General features: G+C 39.8%; 1 protein-coding gene and 1 long non-coding RNA gene across 4 annotated transcripts in view; one reads left to right on the top strand and one right to left on the bottom strand.

Annotated features, from left to right (window-relative positions):
- KCNAB1 (potassium voltage-gated channel subfamily A member regulatory beta subunit 1) overlaps positions 1-20741 on the top strand; it is a 419409-nt gene that overhangs the window by 306825 nt on the left and 91843 nt on the right. For all 3 annotated transcript variants that reach the window (XM_010365898.2, XM_010365897.2, XM_010365901.2), the window contains exon 3: positions 20425-20462. In XM_010365898.2, the coding sequence (XP_010364200.1) occupies positions 20425-20462 (38 nt within the window). The remainder of the gene's footprint in view (positions 1-20424; positions 20463-20741) is intronic.
- Positions 8473-14250, bottom strand: LOC104664409. The gene is made up of 3 exons (XR_748267.2): positions 14099-14250; positions 13316-13378; positions 8473-8748 (listed from the first exon to the last, which is right to left on the bottom strand). It is a non-coding gene; the product is annotated as an uncharacterized LOC104664409 (long non-coding RNA).

Genomic DNA, 20741 nt, shown 5'->3' with positions numbered 1-20741 from the left:
TTCCCATATCTCCACCTTGTGCTCGACAATAGCCTTTCCTTTGGCCCTTTCTGAGCTGTTTCTTTTGACAGCAATGTCTGTAACTGCTCTCTGAAGAATAGAGGACACAGGACTGGTCTTGAGACATGTTGCTACAGGTGACCTTCTGTCTGACTTCATTACCTACCCCCACCATCCTCAGGGCAAAAGGGAGGAGCACAGCAGCCCCCCCTCCTTTTCAGTGCCTTCCAGGGAGGACTGGTTGGCTGTGCTGGCCCTGCTGATGGATTTGCTGCCTCGGATGTTGCCTACGTCTCAGTTTGTGAAGTCTTAGACACTGCGACTGACTCGGTCATCCCTGTGAAGCACCGACCAGGCACTTTACTGTCATTTTTTCATGTGTTCATGGATTTTACAAAAATGCAGTAGACACTGTGCTGAGGAAACAGGGAGAAACGACACATAGGTGCCTGCCCTCACAGAGCCTATCTAGGGGGTGAAGAAGACGTGGTTCTCAGGATGGATCAGATCCTTGTGCTATGTGCCCCTAAAGGACACCCTGCATTTTTTACTTGTGTATGATGGTGATTAATTTTTTAGCCTGACTTATTTCCTGCTGGATTATCAGTTCAGAACACATGACTAGAACAGAGAAAAAGGTTCTCAATATACACTCAATTATGGAAAGACGAATGAATGAAAGAATGCAGCACCACACAGTCGGTACTCTGAAGGAAATATAAAGCGTCATGGAAACACGTAAAAGGGCTGCCTAAGCTAGGGTTAAGGGAGGTCATGGAAGGCTTCCTGGAGGAAGAGTAGTAAAGGATAGATTGGGAAGGAGCCAGGTCAAGGAGAACACAAGGAAAAGAACAGTTAAACAAGAATGTGATAGAAGTAGACAGGCAGAGAGATAGAGGTACAAGATATAGAAATTGCCCAGGTGAAGAAGTAACCACCTTTTTTGGGGTAGTAGGGAAAGTGCTTCTGGAAGCCACCTGATGCTGAAGGATGAATAGCAATCTGTCAGCTTGACAAGGGAAAGAATGCCATAGTCATATCTTGTTAAATTTTCTACTTACTCCTCACTTGGATTTTGGCTTGATTGTTGCTTTCCTGAACATTCAAGTCCGGGCTACAGGCTCCCTACAAGCTCCCATCACGATCCCTCTTATCAATATATTGCCCTGTGGTTGTGATTATTTTCGTATTTGCCTGCCTTACCACTGCATTGAGAGTTCTAGGAAAAAGAGACCATTACTATCATTTGCCATTTTGACACCACCATCTGGCATGGCTCTGAGGGAACACTGGGGGTTTAATAAATGTTTTCTGAGTGAATTAATATATAAATTTCAGGAAGAGGAGAAGCTGGGAAGCCTCAATTAGCATGACTTGGAGAGGGAGCCATATGGGAGAGAAAAATGATGAAAGATAACCTCCGAAAAATTACGAAAAGCACTGAAACCATGTCACAAAGCTTGGTGTTTATCTATTGTGTGATTGGGAGTCATGAAAACATTTAACTCTAGGAGTCACTTGGCCAGATACATTTTAGTCAGCCCATCCTGGTCACAGTGCAGATGGCAAGGTGGTGAGGGTTGAGAATAGAGGCAGGGAGACAGGCTCAATGACTTGAGTATTCTCACTTTTACAGAAGATTAAATGTAGCAATACATCAATTGCCCATGCGTTGTAAGCCAAGCTCATCATACTGTGAGCCTATACAGACAGCCCATACGGAAGGTCTATCAGGGCAGTAAGGTAAATGAGGCTTGACCAAATTGGCAAAAGCAGGTAGAGAAAATACAAAGGGAAATACCTTTAAAAGCCTAAAATAACATATCTGGAAAAGATCTCTAATATAGGTGTCAACATAGTAAACTACAAAGTTTCTGAGATTGGGTGGGAAAAAAAATGCTAGTTCCTAGATATTTTCTGTAAGGAAAAGGTCAAAGATAAATAGAAAATAAATAAATGGGCAAATAGACAAATCAAAGAAGAAAAGGAAATCAAAGTTGGGATGTAAAATTAATATGAAATAAAGTAGAATTCAAGGCAAAGAAAAGACATCGTAATGAGAGGTGATCACTGGTGGAGTGGAGTCCCTGAGAAAGAGGAAGGAGATGGGATCCATAGGATAAATGGAAAAATAAGCATTGAATAGAAAGGACAGCCTTCCACAGTGGCAGGAAGAAAGGAGGAGAAGATGGTACTGTTCTAATTTATGTTCTCTTTGAAGCAGGCTCTGAAACAAGGATTTGAAGGCAGGTGGTTTGATGATTTTTTGAGATGTGAGTTTGGAAAGGGAAGGTCATAAAGGGCATATAATCAAGTCAGTGCTAGTGTGGGTAACTGAAACTGGAATTCCCCTGGGACTCTGGAGCCAGTGTGGAATGCACACCTACCTGAGAGTGAGGGAGATGGGGCGTTTCCATACCAGAGAGAGTTGTCAAGCACCTGGAAGCCCCAGGGAAAATGGGCAGGGCACCAATTGTGTCTGCTATGGGACAGATAGCAGATATGGCAAAAAGGAGAGGGGGTTTCAATTTGTCTTCTTTTATTTTCTTTATGAAGCAGGAGGCACTGTTACCTGCTGAGGTTAAAGGAAGAGGAGGTAGGACCTGAGGTTGAGAAAAGTGGAGCAGGTTTGAAATGCACACTTTGGAGAAAACTGATTAGAAAACAGAGGACTGTTGGGGGTCTATGAGGGACTAGAGACAAATAATTTACACTGTGTCAGTCTCTATAGTTTGCCATTTTCTCCAGCACAGCTCAGCACCTCGGTTATAGGTGATGAGCAGCCAGACAGTCAGATTTATAAGGATGTGGGTTTTTGTCAGGCAGGTGCAATGAAAGGACAGTGAATCAATGGACTTGAGAATAAAGCAGGAGACCCTTCTAAATGGTGAACCACATCATCTAGCCACCCTGACCCTCCTGGATAAGGAAGGAGTTGAAGAAAGACATTAGATAGAAGAGAAGGGAAAGAGTTTGAAGTCGGAGTATGTAGGGAGAATGTACAAAATCTGCAAGAGTGAGATTCTAGCACGTGGAGATTAATGACCAGCTCTTACATATATAAATATATTTGGAATTAAATAAGGCATACCTTCATCCAAGTTCTGTTGTGTGCATGTTCAGTTCTATTTTTCATGGCAGCTTTGCTATCTTGTAGAATTTCCACCCCATCAACATTTTCTTCTCCTCCATCTAATAGTCAATGTCTTTTTATTTTATTTTAGTTCCAGGGTACATGTGCAGGATGTGCAAGTTTGCTACATAGGTACATGCATGTCCTGGTGGTTTGCTGCACCTATCAACTCATCATCTAAGTATTAAGCCCAGCATGCATTAGCTATTTTTCCTGATGCTCTCCCTACCCCTGCCCACCCCCAACAGGCCCCAGTGTATGTTGTTACCCTCCCTGTATCCATGTATTCTCATTGTTCAACACCTACTTATGAGTGAGAACATGTGGTATTTGGTTTTCTGTTCTTGCATTAGTTTGCTGAGGATGATGGCTTCCAGCTCCATCCATGTGCCTGCAAAGGACATCTCATTCCTTTTTATGGCTGCATAGTATTCCATGGTATATACATACCAGATTTTCTTTATCCAGCCTACCATTGATGGGCATTTGGGTTGACTCTATGTCTTTGCTATTGTGAATAGTGCTGCAATGAACATATGTGCATGTATGTCTATAATGGAATAATTTATATTCCTTTGGGTATATACCCAGTAGTGGGATTGCTGGGTCAAATGGTATTTCTGGATCTAGGTCTTTAAGGAATCACCACACTGTCTTCCTCAATGGTTGAACTAATTTGCATTCCCACCAACAGTGTAAAAGTGTTCTGATTTCTCTGCAGCCTCACCAGCATCTGTTGTTTCTTGACTTTTTAATAATGGCCATTCTAACTGGCATGAAATGGTATCTCATTGTGCATTGATTTGCATTTTTCTAACGATCAGTGATGTTGAGCTTTTTGTCGTATGTTTGTAGGCTGCATAAATGTCTTCTTTTGAGAAATGTCTGTTCATGTCCTTTGCCCACTTTTTAATAGGGTTGTTTATTGTTTCTTCTTGTAAATTTGTTTAAGTTGCTTGTAGACTCTGGATTTTTAGACCTTTGTCAAATGGATAGATTGCAAAAATTTTCTCCCATTCTGTAGGTTGTCTGTTCACTCTTATGATAGTTTCTTTTGCTGTGCAACTCTCTAGTTTATTTCCATTTGTCAATTTTTGTTTTTGTTGCAATGGCTTTTGACGTTTTTGTCATGAAATCTTTGCCTGTGCCATGTCGTGAATGGTATTGCCTAGATTTCTTCTAGGGTTTTTATAGTTTTGGGTTTCACATAAATGTCTGTCTTGCATACATTTTTTTAAAAAATTGAAGTTTATTCTTGAAAGTTTGTGATATCCACAGTGTCCTAACTGCATGCAATTTCTATAACCAGTGTAAATTTAAGAAGGATTGGTCTTTTATTCAGGGGGATTAGTGGCTGCTGTGTTTCTCTTCCAGTTGACCCACTGGAACCACATGAAAACTGGATTTTCAATTACCTCTGCTAAGAGAAGGGAACTGTGACATAGATTGTATGTATTCAATCTATGTTGAATTAGATGTATAAAAATACATCTAATTGTATTTTTGTTTATCTTTGGAATGCACTTTCTATTTCTATTTGAATCTGGGTGCCACAGGCATAACATGTCAGTGGAAAATCAAGAGTCATCTGCAGTTAATAAAATATGAAGGAACAATATAATGATCTAGTAGCCCATCTCAGAGTAGCATTCAGTTAAGCTTTTAGATCTCCATAATAAATTAATCATTCTGCATGACACCAGTGGGAGAAATTCCACCCTGACCCCATCAAAGTGATGCATCCCACTTGCACCTTACTGTAGCAGAATTGGTGGCCCTTGTAATCTTGTCCCAGAAAATGAGACTGCTGATATTATTGTTTTATTTCACATTTTAAAAAAGTTCTGCTAAGCTTCTTTTGCTACAGGCGTTTACTGCCACTGGGATTTTTGCAGAAGGTTAATAGTACTAATGAAACGAAGGGCAAAACACCAAAGAGAATCTTGAAGGAATAGTCTGTAATTCTTTATTTGGTCAGGGCAAAAGACCCTGCAATGTATTACAATCTCCATTTTGGGGTCAAGGCCACCTTCAACCTTCCAAATTGTTCTTCATCCTCTAGGACCAGTATTTATTGTCTCTCTTCCTGTCACTCCAAGGCTTCTCACTGTGTTGGGACCTCATAGAGTTCTTTCCTACAACATCCCAACCCACTACTTAGACAAGTTGTCATCTCTGGCTGCCATTACAGTCACATGTGGAGCTTTTAAAAAATACCTGTGCCTGGACCTTTCCTCAGACCAATTAAACCAGAATCTATTGCTTTGGAGCAATACATCAGCTTCCCAGGTGGTCCTCCTAATTGGGCCTCAGTTGAAGATCACTGGCCTGGATAAGGAGCTTCAAATTCTGGCTTCCTGTGCAGCTGAAAGGTGGCCTGGCTCCCCACCTAAGTTACTTGCTCATCTGATGACTGAGTCCACTGGAGGCTTTGAGTACCTGGGAACATTTTGCTTCCCAGGCAGCATGCAGCAAGCACAGCCAGAGAGCAGGGCAGATGGTCACTTTTGGTGACCAATGCAAGAAGCAAGGAGCAGGTGAGGTATATGTTTTTCAATTTCATCCCCAATTAAAATTCAGAATTTTGAATAATGTTTGAATGTTTTAGTCTATTCATCATTCTCCATGTGTCACTTAAGAATAATCCATAATAAATAATACATTTTTTCTAAGCTTTGTTAAGATGGGTATGTGATTAGAACTGATACATTTCAATGTTGACTTTGGCTTTCACTGTGGGTTCTGAAAAAGTCATTTATGTTCTTGTGGAACTTCTGCTACTTCATATATTATCTCTTTGGAGATAATAAGGAAAGTAGCATTTAGTGAGCACCTGTTGTAGGCTTGTACTAGTACTATTTGTCTAGTACTATTGTCTAGTACTATTCTAGACACTGACATATACTATTGAAATCATTGACAGTTTTGGCTGGTTGGGCACAGTGGCTCACACCTGTAATCCAAGCACTTTGGGAGGCCGAGGCGGGCAAATCGTGAGGTCAGGAATTCAACACCAGCCTAACCAATGTGGTGAAACCCCGTCTCTACTAGAGGTGCAAAAATTAGCTGGGCGTGGTGACACCTACCTGTACTTCCAGCTACTCAGGAGGCTGAGACAGGAGAATCGCTTGAACCCGGGAGGCGGAGGTTGCAGTGAGCCGAGGTTGCACAATTGCACTCCAGCCTGGGTGACAGGGCAAGACTCCATCTCAAAAAAATTTAAAAAAAGGAAAAGATAGGTCATCAGACTGCTTGGACTCATCCGGGCTTAGTCACTTACCAGCAAATAAACTCAAATCACAGATTGGTTGTAGATTTTAAACAAGAAAATGTCTATAAAGGGTATAGCACTGTGCTTGGAACAATGTAAATTCTAAAAAAGAAAAAAAGTGTTAATTTGCATCATTGTGTGTGTTTTTTTTTTTTTTTTTTTTTTTGGTTCTCACAATACTGTGAGTAGGTATCATTATCCATTTTAGAGATGAACACGTCTCAAAATGAACTAATTATCCATGGGCATAATCAATCTCAGGCATATTGGAAGGAGGATGAAAAACTTACCTTTCAGAATTGTTGGAAAATAAAATAAATAATTTCAGAATGTGTTACCTAGTCTGGGAGATAGTTAACCTGCAAAGCCAGACTCTATTTTGATGTTGGAGAGACAGTGATGAACAAGACAGACAGAAGCCCTGTCCTTGCTGAGCGGACTCTAAAATCTCCATCTGACTTTGACACTATCACGCAGTGTGCACACAGGCCTTTTGATGGCATGGTCTTTACCAGAGATGTATACTCTTTCTGAGTTAACAGAAAGTTCTACTCTCTTATCTTAAGCAGTCCTGAAATTTGGGCCAATCATAACATAATGAAAAATGGAGCATCACCAGACGAGATCTTTGCTCTCCAGGAGCCCTCTGGGAACATCTCCTTCGTTTCCCACAGCCAGGGCCCCTGGTGCCAGCAGGAGGAGAAACAGATGCCATCAGTGCTTTAAGATGGCAAATGCAAGCTTTATTCTACCATCATAACTCCCTGGATCAATGCTGACCTCCCAGCCACCCTCCAAAATGTTCTCCCATTGTGTATTCAGGTGTGGTGGCTGGTGAGTACCCAGACCACTAATTTACATAAAGGCCATGAATGGATTCATTTAGATTAACTTATTTCCAAGCAATGAATTAATTAAGAAAAAAGCAACTGCAGGCAATACACGAATTCATTGGACATTACTTCTCTGCTCATCACTTCTCCTCTGCTGTTCTTGAATTCAATCATTCATATAACATTTCTTAAGCACCTCCTCTATGCCAGGTTTTATATAGTCTCTGGGAACACAGAGTTCATCCCAAGATGTTGGTAATCTTGAAAATGTCTCGAGAAGGCCCGCCTTGTGTATTTGAGAACAATCCAAAATACTGTTGAGATACAAATATAACATTTATATTATTTGATGTCTCTAGTTACCTAAATTTCTGGATAACTTTTCATGCAGCTTGTTAGGAGAGTCATTTCATTCCTGTACAATCGGGACTATGGTTATAACATCATCACCTCCATGCCAAAGCCTGGCTGGAAATACCAGCATTCTCACAACGGAAACTTGTCTTCAGGCCAGGCTGCTAGGAGCTGTTCTTTGCTTTTCCTGAACCATAATTAATTTATAGTCTATCATTTCAAAGGAGAATGACTCTGTAGAATTTGGACTAAGTGCAATCTCCCAAGATTGAAGATGTACCAACATTTTTATGATTTACTATTGCTCCATTTTCTTCTTTGACATGTTAAATTTCTGCATATAATTACTGCAAAGGGAAGAAATAGACTTAGAAATAGACTAAGAGTCAGTGCATAAAAAGAGAATCTATGCATAGTCCTATGGGTGATGCAAAAATATCCTGTCCACTTGGTACAGCTATAAATTTTCTTTAGGAAAAGGACGTTATAGTTTTTGTGTAAGCTGAAATCAGTTGGTATCTATCAGGCACAGGTAAAATAAGGTAATCCTATATGTAAATCTGTAAATCTACAAAGAAACATGAAAACTGGGTAAATTTGAGTGTAATATGGTTGGGAACTTTTTAAATCTTTGGGTTTTTGCTAAATTATCCCTTATATATTCCCTCAGTTTTAATTTTTCTGTATTTTAAAAACTTATTCAAAAGCACATGAATCATTTTATATTCCTCTTTGAGTTTTTATTAATGATATTTAATACTCTAAATGTCATGAAGTTCACACATACCTCAAGAGGAAGAATTTGAAAGGACTGTTGCCATATATTTTTCATTCTTTTTTACAATGTATTGTCTTGTTTTCACTAAGAGAGTTTCTTTGCCTTGCCATGCAATTAAAATGTATTTCCTAGCAGATTCTGACAGGTCTATCAGCACACACTGTGTTTTTTTATGTACAGATAGAACCAGAGTTACTCAAAATTATTACTGTTTGGGGGAGAACAATTCACTGAACCATCAAAAAATATATCCCTGCACAAAGATAAAGATTTGACATTAGCTTTTCACAGATAAAAGAAAGTATAAAGGAGGTCACATTGACTTTCAAACTTCTTGACAGTAGTGTTTTTCCAGAGACTTCTTATTCATAGTAACTTACTGTGGAAAACCAAAAGATAAATAAAAAAGAAATAAAAATATATATTTAAACATATACTATATTCCAGACACTGCACAAATATTTCACCAGAAAAAAATTTTCAATCTTAATAATAGTTCCTATTTTAGAAAAAGATATTGAAAATATTTAAATTTGCTTTAAAAATCAGAAATTACCATTTAACCCTAGTGTCACACGGACGGTGTCTAATTTTATTCTAAGACTGTATTATTTTATCTACATTAACTATTCAATACATTTACTACAGGAGTTCTTCAAAAAACAAAATGACTAAGACATAGTAATGCTTATTGGTTTTAACAGCCCTGGAAACTTTATTGTGAGAAATAATTTTAAACATTTAAAATGTCAGCAGGAGAAAATATGAGGAATTTTGACCAAGACATTTAGGACAAAATATTAAGAAAATGTAAACAGTGCCTCTTTTTCATCTTCAAAACGTAGAAAGAGCTGTGATTTGTGGAAACTCTTGTTCAACAGATTTTCTAGTAATAAGAATATTTTAAAAATAAATTTTGCTTCTGATTATAAAAGTAATAATGTTTATTTCAATAATGTGGGTCAAAAAACTAAAATACTTAGAGAAGAAAATATTTATCTGAGGACTTTTTGGCTTCACTTTATTTTAAATTTTCCTATCAGGCTCAAGGTGCTAACTTGATCAGTTTGGGAGTGTCATACATACATCAGGAAATTTAAGGAGATTAAGTCATTAATTTAAGTTACTACATATCATAAATTCTAACATCCAAGTATGGAGAGTAGGTCATTGTTTCTAGGGTTAGATTTAATGTACCGAAATTTCATTACTGTTTTGCCCACACAGCCTCTAGAGAGCAATGTAAATCCTTGCAGTCTGCTTTATTACACAGAACTGCCTCTTCTAAACTTCACATCTCCACCGTTCATCCTATTTCCAATGTCATTTCCTTGTCTTTAAGCTGTACTGATCAGATTAATGGAGAAACAGAACAAAATGGTTCTAGACAGATTTGCCCTGAAACAAATCTTAAAACAAAATGGAGCTAGCAGTATCCCTTGGCACTGAAATACATAAATCTTAAATCTAAGAAAGAAAGAAATATCAAATATCTGTACATCTCTATAAGCATCATGAGGAACTTTAATCAATCCCAGATGTTTAACCCTCAAAACCTCAAGCTATGCACAGGCATTGGAAGGTCGGCCTCCAACTCTCACAGGTTTTTCTGGGAGGCTCAGCCAGCCAGCCCCCACCCCCCCAGCCTTTCCTAATGAAAGACTGGACTCCCCTCTCCCTCTGCCCTCCCAGCTGCAGACAGCCTGCCCTAGGATCCCTTCAACAGCGATCACGTGCCATTGTTGCCCAGCTCTCTGCCCTGATCCAGAGTTCTTAAAAGGGTTTTAGGGCTAAAAGTCGAGGATGGCTCTGTGCATGAGGTTGGAGGCACTGCTCCTCAGATGGCAAAAACCTGAGATAAATCCTGATCTTGGGTGGGACTGAATCTGAGAGCAGGGAGCTGGTCCAGGGCAGTGAAGGCAAATATATGGAGTTCTTCATCTAGACAGCCAGTATTGGGGCAGAGATAGATGCAAAGATTTTTTGGAAAATTTCATTTTTAGTTCCAGGATACATGTGCAGGATGTGCAGGTTTGTTACATATGTAAACGTGTGCCGTGGTGGTTTGCTGCATCTATCAACCCATCACTTAGGTATTAAGCACCACATGCATTAGCTATTTATCCTGATACTCTCCCTCTCACCGCCACCCCCTCAGCAGGCCCCAGTGTGTGTTGTTCCGCTAAACAATGGGAACACAAAGCTTACCATAGGGAAGGAAGGTTAGTGGGGAAGGCATTCAGCAGAGGGAAGAACATGGGCAGATTGTAAAGCAGGACGTTACAAGCATTTAGAGCAAATGCCGGGCCATACCATTTGGCTGGAGCAGAGCACAGGGGCTGTGGGGAGGTAAAGGAGCATCATCACCAGGAACCAGCATGGGGCTGTGGAGCGCCTGCTAAGCAGCTGTGGCAAGTCACTTCTTACCGCTCACTGTCACTTCCTTATTTCCTCAGGTGAGGAAAATAGATGGAATCATTCGGACCCTGCAGTTGTGATAGGGATTAGAGCTGATGTATGTAAAGCACCTAGCACCGAAAGAGATAGAAAAGCATGATGGAGCTACATCGTGGAGGCTGAGGATGTCTTTCTCATTTGGCCATAGATTCCTATTTCATTAAGTGCTGACACAGAAACTTTAAATAGTGGAAAGTGTTCTAAGTAATATTTAGTCCTTACACACACACACACAAACACACACACACACACACACATTATTTTTTACTTGTAAATGGAGATGCTGCTTGCACTTCACCTACCTGAGGAGGTCCACCTTTACATCTCCTGGCCTTTACCATTTCCTTACCTACTTTTATTGCTATTTCAAGCTCTTCTGTAAAGGGCAGGTGTGAAAGCATCCCACCCCCACCACCTTGAGGACCTGGATGGTTCTTGCAAGAAAAGGTAATGAAGGTAAAAAAGAAAAGGCTAAGTTGCTATCACATTTGTCAACTCTGGCCAGATGCTCATTAGCAACATGCTAGAAGCCAAAAATGAAAGACCAGGCTGCAGCTTGGATCCAAAAATAAGGGCCAGGCTCTGTGCAAAATACTGACAGATGCAAGCCAGAACAAGGAAGAATGCTTTGTCTGCATCATTTGAAAAAGGACATGTCCAGGCACCCAGAGACAGGTCTTCATGCAGTTTATCTTAGTGGCCACAGTAGGGTTGCTCAGAGCATTGTTTTGCCTCCAAATCATATGGGATGCTTGATAAACATACAGATGCCCCAGTTGCAGCTCATATCTGCAGAATAAGAATCTGTGTGGGGGTTCTGGGGGATTTGAACGCACCCTGAAGAGTAAGACCTGTTGATCTGAGATTGGGAATTAATGCTGAAGCTATGATGGAGGCTGGTAAGCACTTAGGAAATTAATTTCACTGCATTCTCCTAAAAATCCTGTGAACTAGTTGTGATTATTACCATTACCATCCCATCTTGCTAGAGAGTGGTGGAGTCAGAACTCCAGACCAAGCCTCCTGATGTCCCCCTACTTACTTAGCCCTTCACTCTAAGCCTCACCAGCAAGAGGGTATCTTCATTCCATGCCCTTCAATTGGTAGAGAGTGCCAAGGGCAGGAAGCCAATTCTTCACCTCCATCACCTGTCTTTACATCCCAGCACCATCATGGGCCTTCCCCTCAGGCCAGATTTCTAAGAATTTGGTTCTGTTTGTTTTGTTTTGATTCTGCACGAAGTAAAGAAGGTTAAGGTAACTATGTAACTTACCTCTCTTATTGAAATAACAGCGCCCTCTCTACGCTGTCTCGTGATTGCCAGGGCGCAGGAGCATGTCTGCTGGATTTAAATCCCAACTTTTACTCCACCACTTATGAGTCATTTAAACTTTGGGCATGTCATTTAACCTCTGGAAAAGGGAGATGGCACCACTTGAGTAAAAGAAGAAAGGCAAGTAAGGGTGTAAAGAAAAGGATGGACTGGGTGCAGTGGTTCACGTCTGTAATATCAGCACTTTGGGAGGCTGAGGTGGGCAGATCACAAGGTCAGTAGTTCAAGACCAATATGGCCAATATGGTGAAACCTCGTCTCTACTAAAAATACAAAAATTGGCTGGGCATGGTGGCACGTGCCTGTAATCTCAGCTACTCAGGAGGCTAAAGCAGGAGAATTGCTTGAACCTGGGAGGCGGAGGTTGCAGTGAGTTGAGATCGTGCCACTGTACTCTGGCCTGGGCGACAGAGCAAGACTCTTCTCTGAAACAAAAACAAAACACAAAGGAAAAGGATGAGATGCTACTAGTATGAGAAGAATCTAAACTGTGCTTCTCAACCCTGACTGCAATTAGAATTATCTGAGGATCTTTTAAAAATACTGATGCCAGGATTCCATTCCCAGAGATTCTGATTTAATTGGGGTCTGGTGAGGAATCAGGTCAGCAGTACCATTTAAATCTCCCCAGGATATTCAAATGCACAGTTGTGGTTAAAAACCTCTTGTTCAAGGCAGTGAGGAAAACAACCAGCATTCCACAAATGCTCTCTGGTTAGAGACAACTTTTCTTAGTAAGGGTGAGAATGCTTACTGATTGAACAAACAATTATTACCCACCTACTCTGTGCCAGGCTCCAGGGCAAAGGCTAAAATTTAAAATTTAAATTAAACTCAGTCCCTGATCCCAGGACAGTTGCAGTCTAATGAGGAAGTCATAGGCAAAAATAAACTATGTAGTTACAGTATAATGTGGTCAATATGGTAATAGCAGTTAGTTCAAAGTGGTAGGAGAAGAGTAAATGGAATGACTTCCTATCCTTTCAAAGAAAAACCATAGACTCATGAAATAATAGAGATGAAGGAAGCTCAAGGTTCCTAATTTTGTGCATAAGGAATCAAGAAATCAAGACATTGGAGGTTTCTCAAAGCCACAGAGTTAATGCAACAGAACCTAAAACATTCTAATGATGTAGCAAGACATACTTTAACTCACCAGGGGAAGTGCTAAGAAGCTATGGCTTAGCAGCACTGGACTCTGAAGCTGGAGTTCTGGGTCCTGAAGAATAAGTAGAATTTGGACAAAAAGGCATGGGGAAGTTCACATTTTCAGTGGAAGGCTCAGCCCATAGCTCAGAGGAGAAAGTGCTCACCCGGGTAATGACCTGGAGCTTAAGGATCTCAGGTGGTAGCCAAAAGCTTAGGACTCCCTCCTCCACATCAACTCTAGTTTTGGACTTACACCTATTTCTTGCTGGATATGCAATTTAAAGAAATGTTCCCACCTCCAGTTCCACTCCTCTTCGGGGGTTACTCTATACAACTGAGATATTGAACATGTTCATTTTGCCTGGTGTATTGCTTAATGTCGATGTGACCTTGGGTTTGAATCTCTTATCTTAAATTATTTAGCGATGTAACAGATTAACACCTCAAAACTGATGAAATGTCTCTCAATTATGACTACATTTGGTCAGTCTTGACTATATTAAGCTGCAGTTCACATATGCTCTGTTTACCAAACTTAAAATTGTTAAATCCATATTGAAATGTGTTGAAAAAAAAAAAAAAAAAGAAGAAAAGAAATGTGTTGAATTGGCTCTCCATTCTCCCACGCTCTGACTTCGGTGTTCTCCTAGAGGTTTCACCTTCTCTCACACCCTACATCCTTTTACATCAGTAAATACTATTGCCTCCCCTTCAAAATTTATCCAAAATTCAACCACTCCTCATCATCCTCACTACCACCACCTTGGACCAAACCACTGTCATGTCGAACCTGGATTATGGGAACAGCCTCCTAACTGGTCCCCCACGTGTCAGCCTCGCCTCTGCAGTCTATCCTTAGCACAATAGCAAAGTGTTCCTTTTAAAAGAAAGTCAGATTATGTCACTTCTGTATTCAAACTTCTTCATTAGCCTTTCCTAGGTCCTTCCTATGATTGACATGACATGATCGGGCCCCCATGAACCTCACCTTCTCTTCTCGGGCCACACTGGCTTCCTCCTTGTCTTTGCTCATGCTGAGCAAGCCCCTACCTCACTGCTCCCCGCAGCTGGAACACTCTCCCTCCAGATAAGCGCCTGGTGAGCTCCTTCACTTTCTTTAGGTCTTTTCTTGAAAGCTCCTTTCTTAGTGAATCTTATCTGGCCACCCTATCTAACATTTCCATACTGATCCCTAGACATTTCGTATGCTCTATCCCTGCTTTATAAAATTGATTCTCTAACATTCATCAGTAAACACTATGTATTTTATTTTACATTTTATTTATAAAATTAACATTTATAAATACTATCTATTTAACTTATTTTTGTTATTCCTTTTTCTTTACCATATATCTGTTTCATGATGGGAGAAATAATCACCAGTTTTGCTCACTGTTGCATCCTGATAAACTAAGTACAATACCTGGCACATGGTAGACTCAATAAATACTTGTTGAATGAAAGAGTGAGGAAATGTTAACTGTGGCATAATCAATATTAATATTATAATTGCATTCATATATTATCTTCTTGATAGCTATAATAACATATTCAAACCATAGGCAGACCAACCTGCAATATACAAAAGGAGATCACCAACTTTATAACCTTAAGATGATTTTAGACCCAAATTAAGGGACATTCTGCAAAATACTTGATTAGTACTCTTAAAAGTGTCTACATCATGAAAGATAGACTGAGGAACTGTCACAGATTGGAGTCAGTTAAGAAAAAATACAATTAAATGCAACGTTGGATGCTGCATAAGATCCTGGAAGAGAAAAAAATACAATGAAATTCCAAGAAGGTGTCTTGTGTTAGTACTGTACCCATGTTAATTCCCTGGTTTTGATAATTGCACTATGGTGATGTAAGATATTAAAATGATCTCATCTAAATGTCTAAATATCCTTTATACTCACAACAAGGCAGTCATTTAAATGATAAACATGTTTTTTGAATAAATACGCAAGAAGCAATTAGCCTGATAATCACCAAAAGATAATGATGTATCCAAGACAGATGTGTGTGGGTGGGCAGTTTTCTTCTTTTTACCTTTCGTCCATCATTTTTCTATACTATGGTAGATGTACTCCAAGGGACCTAACAGAGGTTTTCAAAGCAAATATTCCTTGGTGCATAAAAGGGGTTTAATCAGAAGACACAAAATAGTTCAAAGAGTTATCTTTATACTCCTCCTTCTTTTAAAAGGTTAGAAATAACAATTGTCAGTTTAGTAAAATCGTCTTGTAAATAACATCCCGCTAATTTGAGATTACACAGTGAAATAATTGTATGCCATCCTAGGTCTCAGGAAAACATGTTCTCTTTAGAGGCATATACATGGTTAAGAAAACTGTCACAGAGGGTTTTTGGGAATCATATTAACTAACAAGTCACCTTAGTTCTTCTGGAGTGGAGCACAGTAGAAAATAAAATCATAGAAACAGAGTTCTTCTGTCTAGAAGGCTGGATGGGGATGTGTCCTGTCTGTGAGAGGCAACTCCTCCTCAGGGGCAGTCGGTAGACCCCGCCTATACTGGACCACCTATCCATCCCCTTGCTGGAGGCATTTCAGCCAAGGAGAAAGAGTTTCCCTTGGCCTTTTTCCACAGAGGGGCATAGCTGGGTGGGTACCCAGGGATAGGAAGAAACGTTTCAATCATCTGGAGACTAGAAGAACTAAAGATTATTGATGAGCATTATTCATTTTTGTATAAGTCACAATAAAGATGTTTGTTTGGTAGGAAATTATCCTAAAATTTTAAAGATTAACAGCAGTCAAAAAGGCAATGTAATTCAATTTAACCAACATTTACTGACCATGTACTAAGAACCCACTTCTATTCTAGGGCTGTGGAGATGCAAAGAAGAATGAAATAAAACTGTAGCCCTCAGGCAGCTTACTCTCTAATAAAAGATACAAACTCTATAAACAAATAGCTAGAAAACAAATGAGTAGCAAGTGTCAAAAGAGCCAGGGAGGTAGTCATCATGAACAAAATAAGCTGAATGTAAGAATGACAAACTCCAAGAAATGGAAGCAAACACTTTATTCTTATTAAGTTATGGTATAGGTATGTAACAATGTAAATATATATAATATTCATATGCTATTTTATATTAAATGTTTAAAACTAATTGAAAAAGGAAACATTTAATTATTGCTATATTTTTATTTCATAATTCATTACTGCTTTGACTTCGAATCAGAAACCTCACATCTTTTTTTCTGTACCAAAACATGTTTCAGGCCCTGTATTTTTCACTGTGATGTGCAGAATGCAGCCTTAAACACTTAAGCCAGGAGGGTGGTTGGTAGTTTTCTCAGATTAATTTTGGAGTTGAGCTGCTCCTAAACGTAGGCTCTTCCTGACATGGATGGAATTACTGTAAATGGTTCTTATATCTAGAATCACCTCCTCCAAAATGTGTGTACAATCCTGGCTTTCAGCATTGTTCTACTTAGACTTCAAATAGACTTCAGTACCATTTTTGCACTACAGTTTGATAATGTCAAATCATAGCCCAACATAGGTACTATCAAAAAATAAGAAAGGTAAGCTAAATAATGTTAGTTTATTTTCATAAAGTTTGAAGTCTGAGAACATTTTTAGAATTTGGTTTTCAATGGCATAGTTTTAGAGAATAAATTTTAGGGTATCATCTTCATTTCTGGAAACTGCAACGTAGGAAAGTAGATGAAATTATTCCTTTACAAATAAATTTCCCAAAAAGTTAACTTTATCAGGACTGACAGAAGCTCACAAATGAAACATTTGTGCAATACTTGTGACTGTACCTATAGAAAAATTGTCAAAAGATACAGATAAGTGGTAGAGTCAGCCACTGCTAAGCAGAGATAGGGCTATCCTCTGTGATTACATTAATGGTTAAAAAAATCTCTTCTGCACCACAGTGCAAGTAAGCCAGCAAATTCATTAAGCAAATGTTGACCTGATTTTGCTCAAAGACATAGAAGAATAGCCAATTTGTGGTATTAGTTACTGAATCCATGGCTTCTCCCATTTTAGCTTTGTGCCCAAAGCAATTTCTGATGAATGAGGAAATTAATGGACTTAGGGATAGTGTCCCTACAAAATAGTGCCACCTATGGGCTGTTGCTTGACAGGCCTGACATTAACTCCACCCATCCTGAGAGCTCCATCTGTAGTAATATTTGGTGACTTTGACCAATGCATTCTACATCCAAATGGTCTGAGACCTTTTTCGTAACATAGAGTCAGCCATTTCCTGATGTTTTGCCTTTCATGGGCTCCTGGTTCTGAAGTTCCTTGACCCATTCAGAATTCACACCACACCACAAATAAATATAGTTAACAGTGTGCTATTCTTTATATCTGTGTTCTCATTTGCTGCAAGAGAAAATGCCACCCATAAATTAACTTGTCCTGACAGTTCTCAATCTTATTTTTAACCTACCAAGCTACAAAGTTGCTCGTTAGACACATAATTTCTGCAGCATTCAAAAGAGACTCTTTTATAAACTGTGTTGTCTGTAAAAAGGTTTTGATGCCCAGGCAATTTTTTCACTTAATAAAGAACTGTATTTCACAGCAGCTCACTTATTCTCATTCAAAAACAAATGCTGCCATTTCTTCAGTCCATTACATTTTCCAACACCCATCTTTTCTGTGTAGCAGTCAAGGCTGACATATTTTTTTATGTTGCCTTAAGATGTAATTTTTCTTTGCAAACATTCTTTGATTGGATACTCTTCCCATCCACCCCCCACCCCCACCCCCAAAAAAGGTATGCTCCTATTTTTTCTTATAATAATTGTTTTTTAGGAGGTGTATAAGTTCATTTTCCTCTTCTTTTTACAGTAAGAAAAATATCAGTAAACACATGGTGGTAAAAAGCTACTACTCTTTGATTTCAGTGCTGGGAATACAATAGGAAGATGTGGAGGCTTTAACTGAGAGGGCACAGTCCTCTGATTTAGGGGCTGTCTACCTGGTGAGGACATCAACCCTTCACTGTCAAAGGCAGCTGGAAATCAAAACATTTCAAGAAAAATCTTCTAATTGTTTAAATGTTGGCAACTTATTCAAAATTTATTAAAATACCAAGTGGATCAACACCATTCTAATCAACCAAAACAAGGCACCCTGTGGGCTGCCCATCTGCAACCTCTGGATACGTAGAGTATAAAAGTAAAACCATCTATACCCTACTTTTATTTTAGTCCCTGAGAAGTAAGAGAAAAGGCACAATTATACCAATGTATTTCTTTTTTTTTTTTTTTTTTTTTTTTTTTTTTTTTTTTTTTTTGAGACGGAGTCTCGCTCTGTCGCCCGGGCTGGAGTGCAGTGGCCGGATCTCAGCTCACTGCAAGCTCCGCCTCCCGGGTTTACGCCATTCTCGTGCCTCAGCCTCCCGAGTAGCTGGGACTACAGGCGCCCGCCACCTCGCCCGGCTAGTTTTTTGTATTTTTTAGTAGAGACGGGGTTTCACCGTGTTAGCCAGGATGGTCTCGATCTCCTGACCTCGTGATCCGCCCATCTCGGCCTCCCAAAGTGCTGGGATTACAGGCTTGAGCCACCGCGCCCGGCCACCAATGTATTTCTATGAAGTATGAAATCCGAGAGCCATAATTAATTTGGAAATGGTCTAATAAGGCAGTGTGGTGTGGTGAAAAAGATACCCTTCTTGAAGCCAGTCTTGTTTGGGGAATCCTGGGTATTTCACTTATCAAATTGGTTAATTTTCGATTCCTCATCTGGAAATAAGGATAAAGTGATCTGGTACGCTTCTTAGTACACTGTCTGGCATTTGGAAAGTGTTCCATAAATAGTAGCCAGGACTGTTATTATGAAATGCAAAATATGCATTTTCAACCACATTTCTTTGTATCCCTCCCAAATATCACTTGTGCCCAGGCCCTACTGCTCTCACTTCTGCCATCCCTTCCTGTGCTCCCATGTTTCATCTCATGGCCTGATGGTGTAGACCCCTGCTCATAAGTACTCTCTGGAGTTTCCCACCTCCTTTCCTGGGCCATGCTCTTGCCTCTCCCTAGAACGTCTGTCCATTTCTTCTTCGTTCAGTTAACTCCTGTGAGACTCCACCTAGCTGTCACCTCTTCTAGGAAGTCTTCCCTGAATGCCACCAACCTCCAATCTAAATAGAGCACTCCCTTTTTTCTGCCTTGTGTTCACCTCAGTCATAGCATTTGTCAAATGGTCTTATAAACTGTGAGCTCCTGGGAGACAGGAACTGGGCCAATCATCTCACTGTTCCTCACACGTGAGTGCAATGCTGTTACGTGGCATGTAACTAGGAATCAGAATAATTCATTCCCTCCTTTATGAAGGGAAGGGAAGGGAAGGGAATAAATCCTCCTTTTAGGAGGATCTATCCATAAAGGATGGAATGAATAAATGAGGTGACTGGAGACCAGCATAGCAAGTGCTCACTCCACTTCAGCTTCCCTTCTGCTTTACAAAGTTTCAAATGTCTTTGGCTACCGACTGTGCATTTCTTCCCTTGCCTTCCCAAAGCTTACTTCTGCTGCTCTCTCCACTCTCACCCAAACCAATGGAGATTTCCACTCTGGAATGGCAGGTCATGACAGAGAAGGCACATTAAGTGTCACCTCCTGAGTCTTGTAAGTGGGCATTGGAAAGACCTCTAAGAGGGTTTCTTTTGAAAAGTAATAATGAATAAAAATACAGTCACTATTTGGAGGCGAAGAAGGGGAGAACCATAACCATAACCCAAGGTCTTATCTTCACTTTCAGAACATGTGGCTTCTTAGCTCAGTGGGAGCAAGAATGCATCTTGTACACTAGCATCCATAGTCCTATAGCAGAAGAAAAAGCATCTTCTAGGATAGGGCTGCCAATAACATGTACGGTAGCTTTCAGTAAAGAAACGGCACCCCTTTCTCCAGAGGGATGCAGACCCCTTCTGGAATACTTAGTGAGAAGAAGACAAACTAGACCACAGCCCACATGTGCCCCTCATCCAGGTACCTTTGTGAACTACCCATACAACCTATTGAGGTAGTCCCAAGGTAAGAGAAATTCCCTTATTATGCACAATATTAGAAAAACGATGATGAATAATATGCAAATATTTATTCTTTTCTAGGAACATGGGTGACATTTGGAGGTCAAATTTCAGATGAGGTAAGTTACCTTTGGCCTGTATTATGCTGATGAAAGAAAATGCAGAGAGAGCTGTACAGTGGGAGTCCTCCTTCTGGGACCCTGACATTCTACAGGGATAAGGTTTAAATCACAGGAAATGGTTAAATTTGACTCAGAGATTATTGTTGATTTTATTTTGCCTGTTGTATTTTTTACATTTAGATTATTAATAGCCCTTGAAGCTGTACACTATACATGCAGGTTGAGCAGTTAGAGAATGAAACAATTTGGAATAAACATTAGTCACTTTATGAAAAG

The sequence above is a fragment of the Rhinopithecus roxellana genome, chromosome 1 (assembly GCF_007565055.1).
Source record: "Rhinopithecus roxellana isolate Shanxi Qingling chromosome 1, ASM756505v1, whole genome shotgun sequence".
Lineage (NCBI taxonomy): Eukaryota > Metazoa > Chordata > Mammalia > Primates > Cercopithecidae > Rhinopithecus > Rhinopithecus roxellana.
The sequence above is the reverse complement of the archived record's forward strand: the minus strand, read 5'-3'. Positions and strand labels throughout refer to the sequence as shown.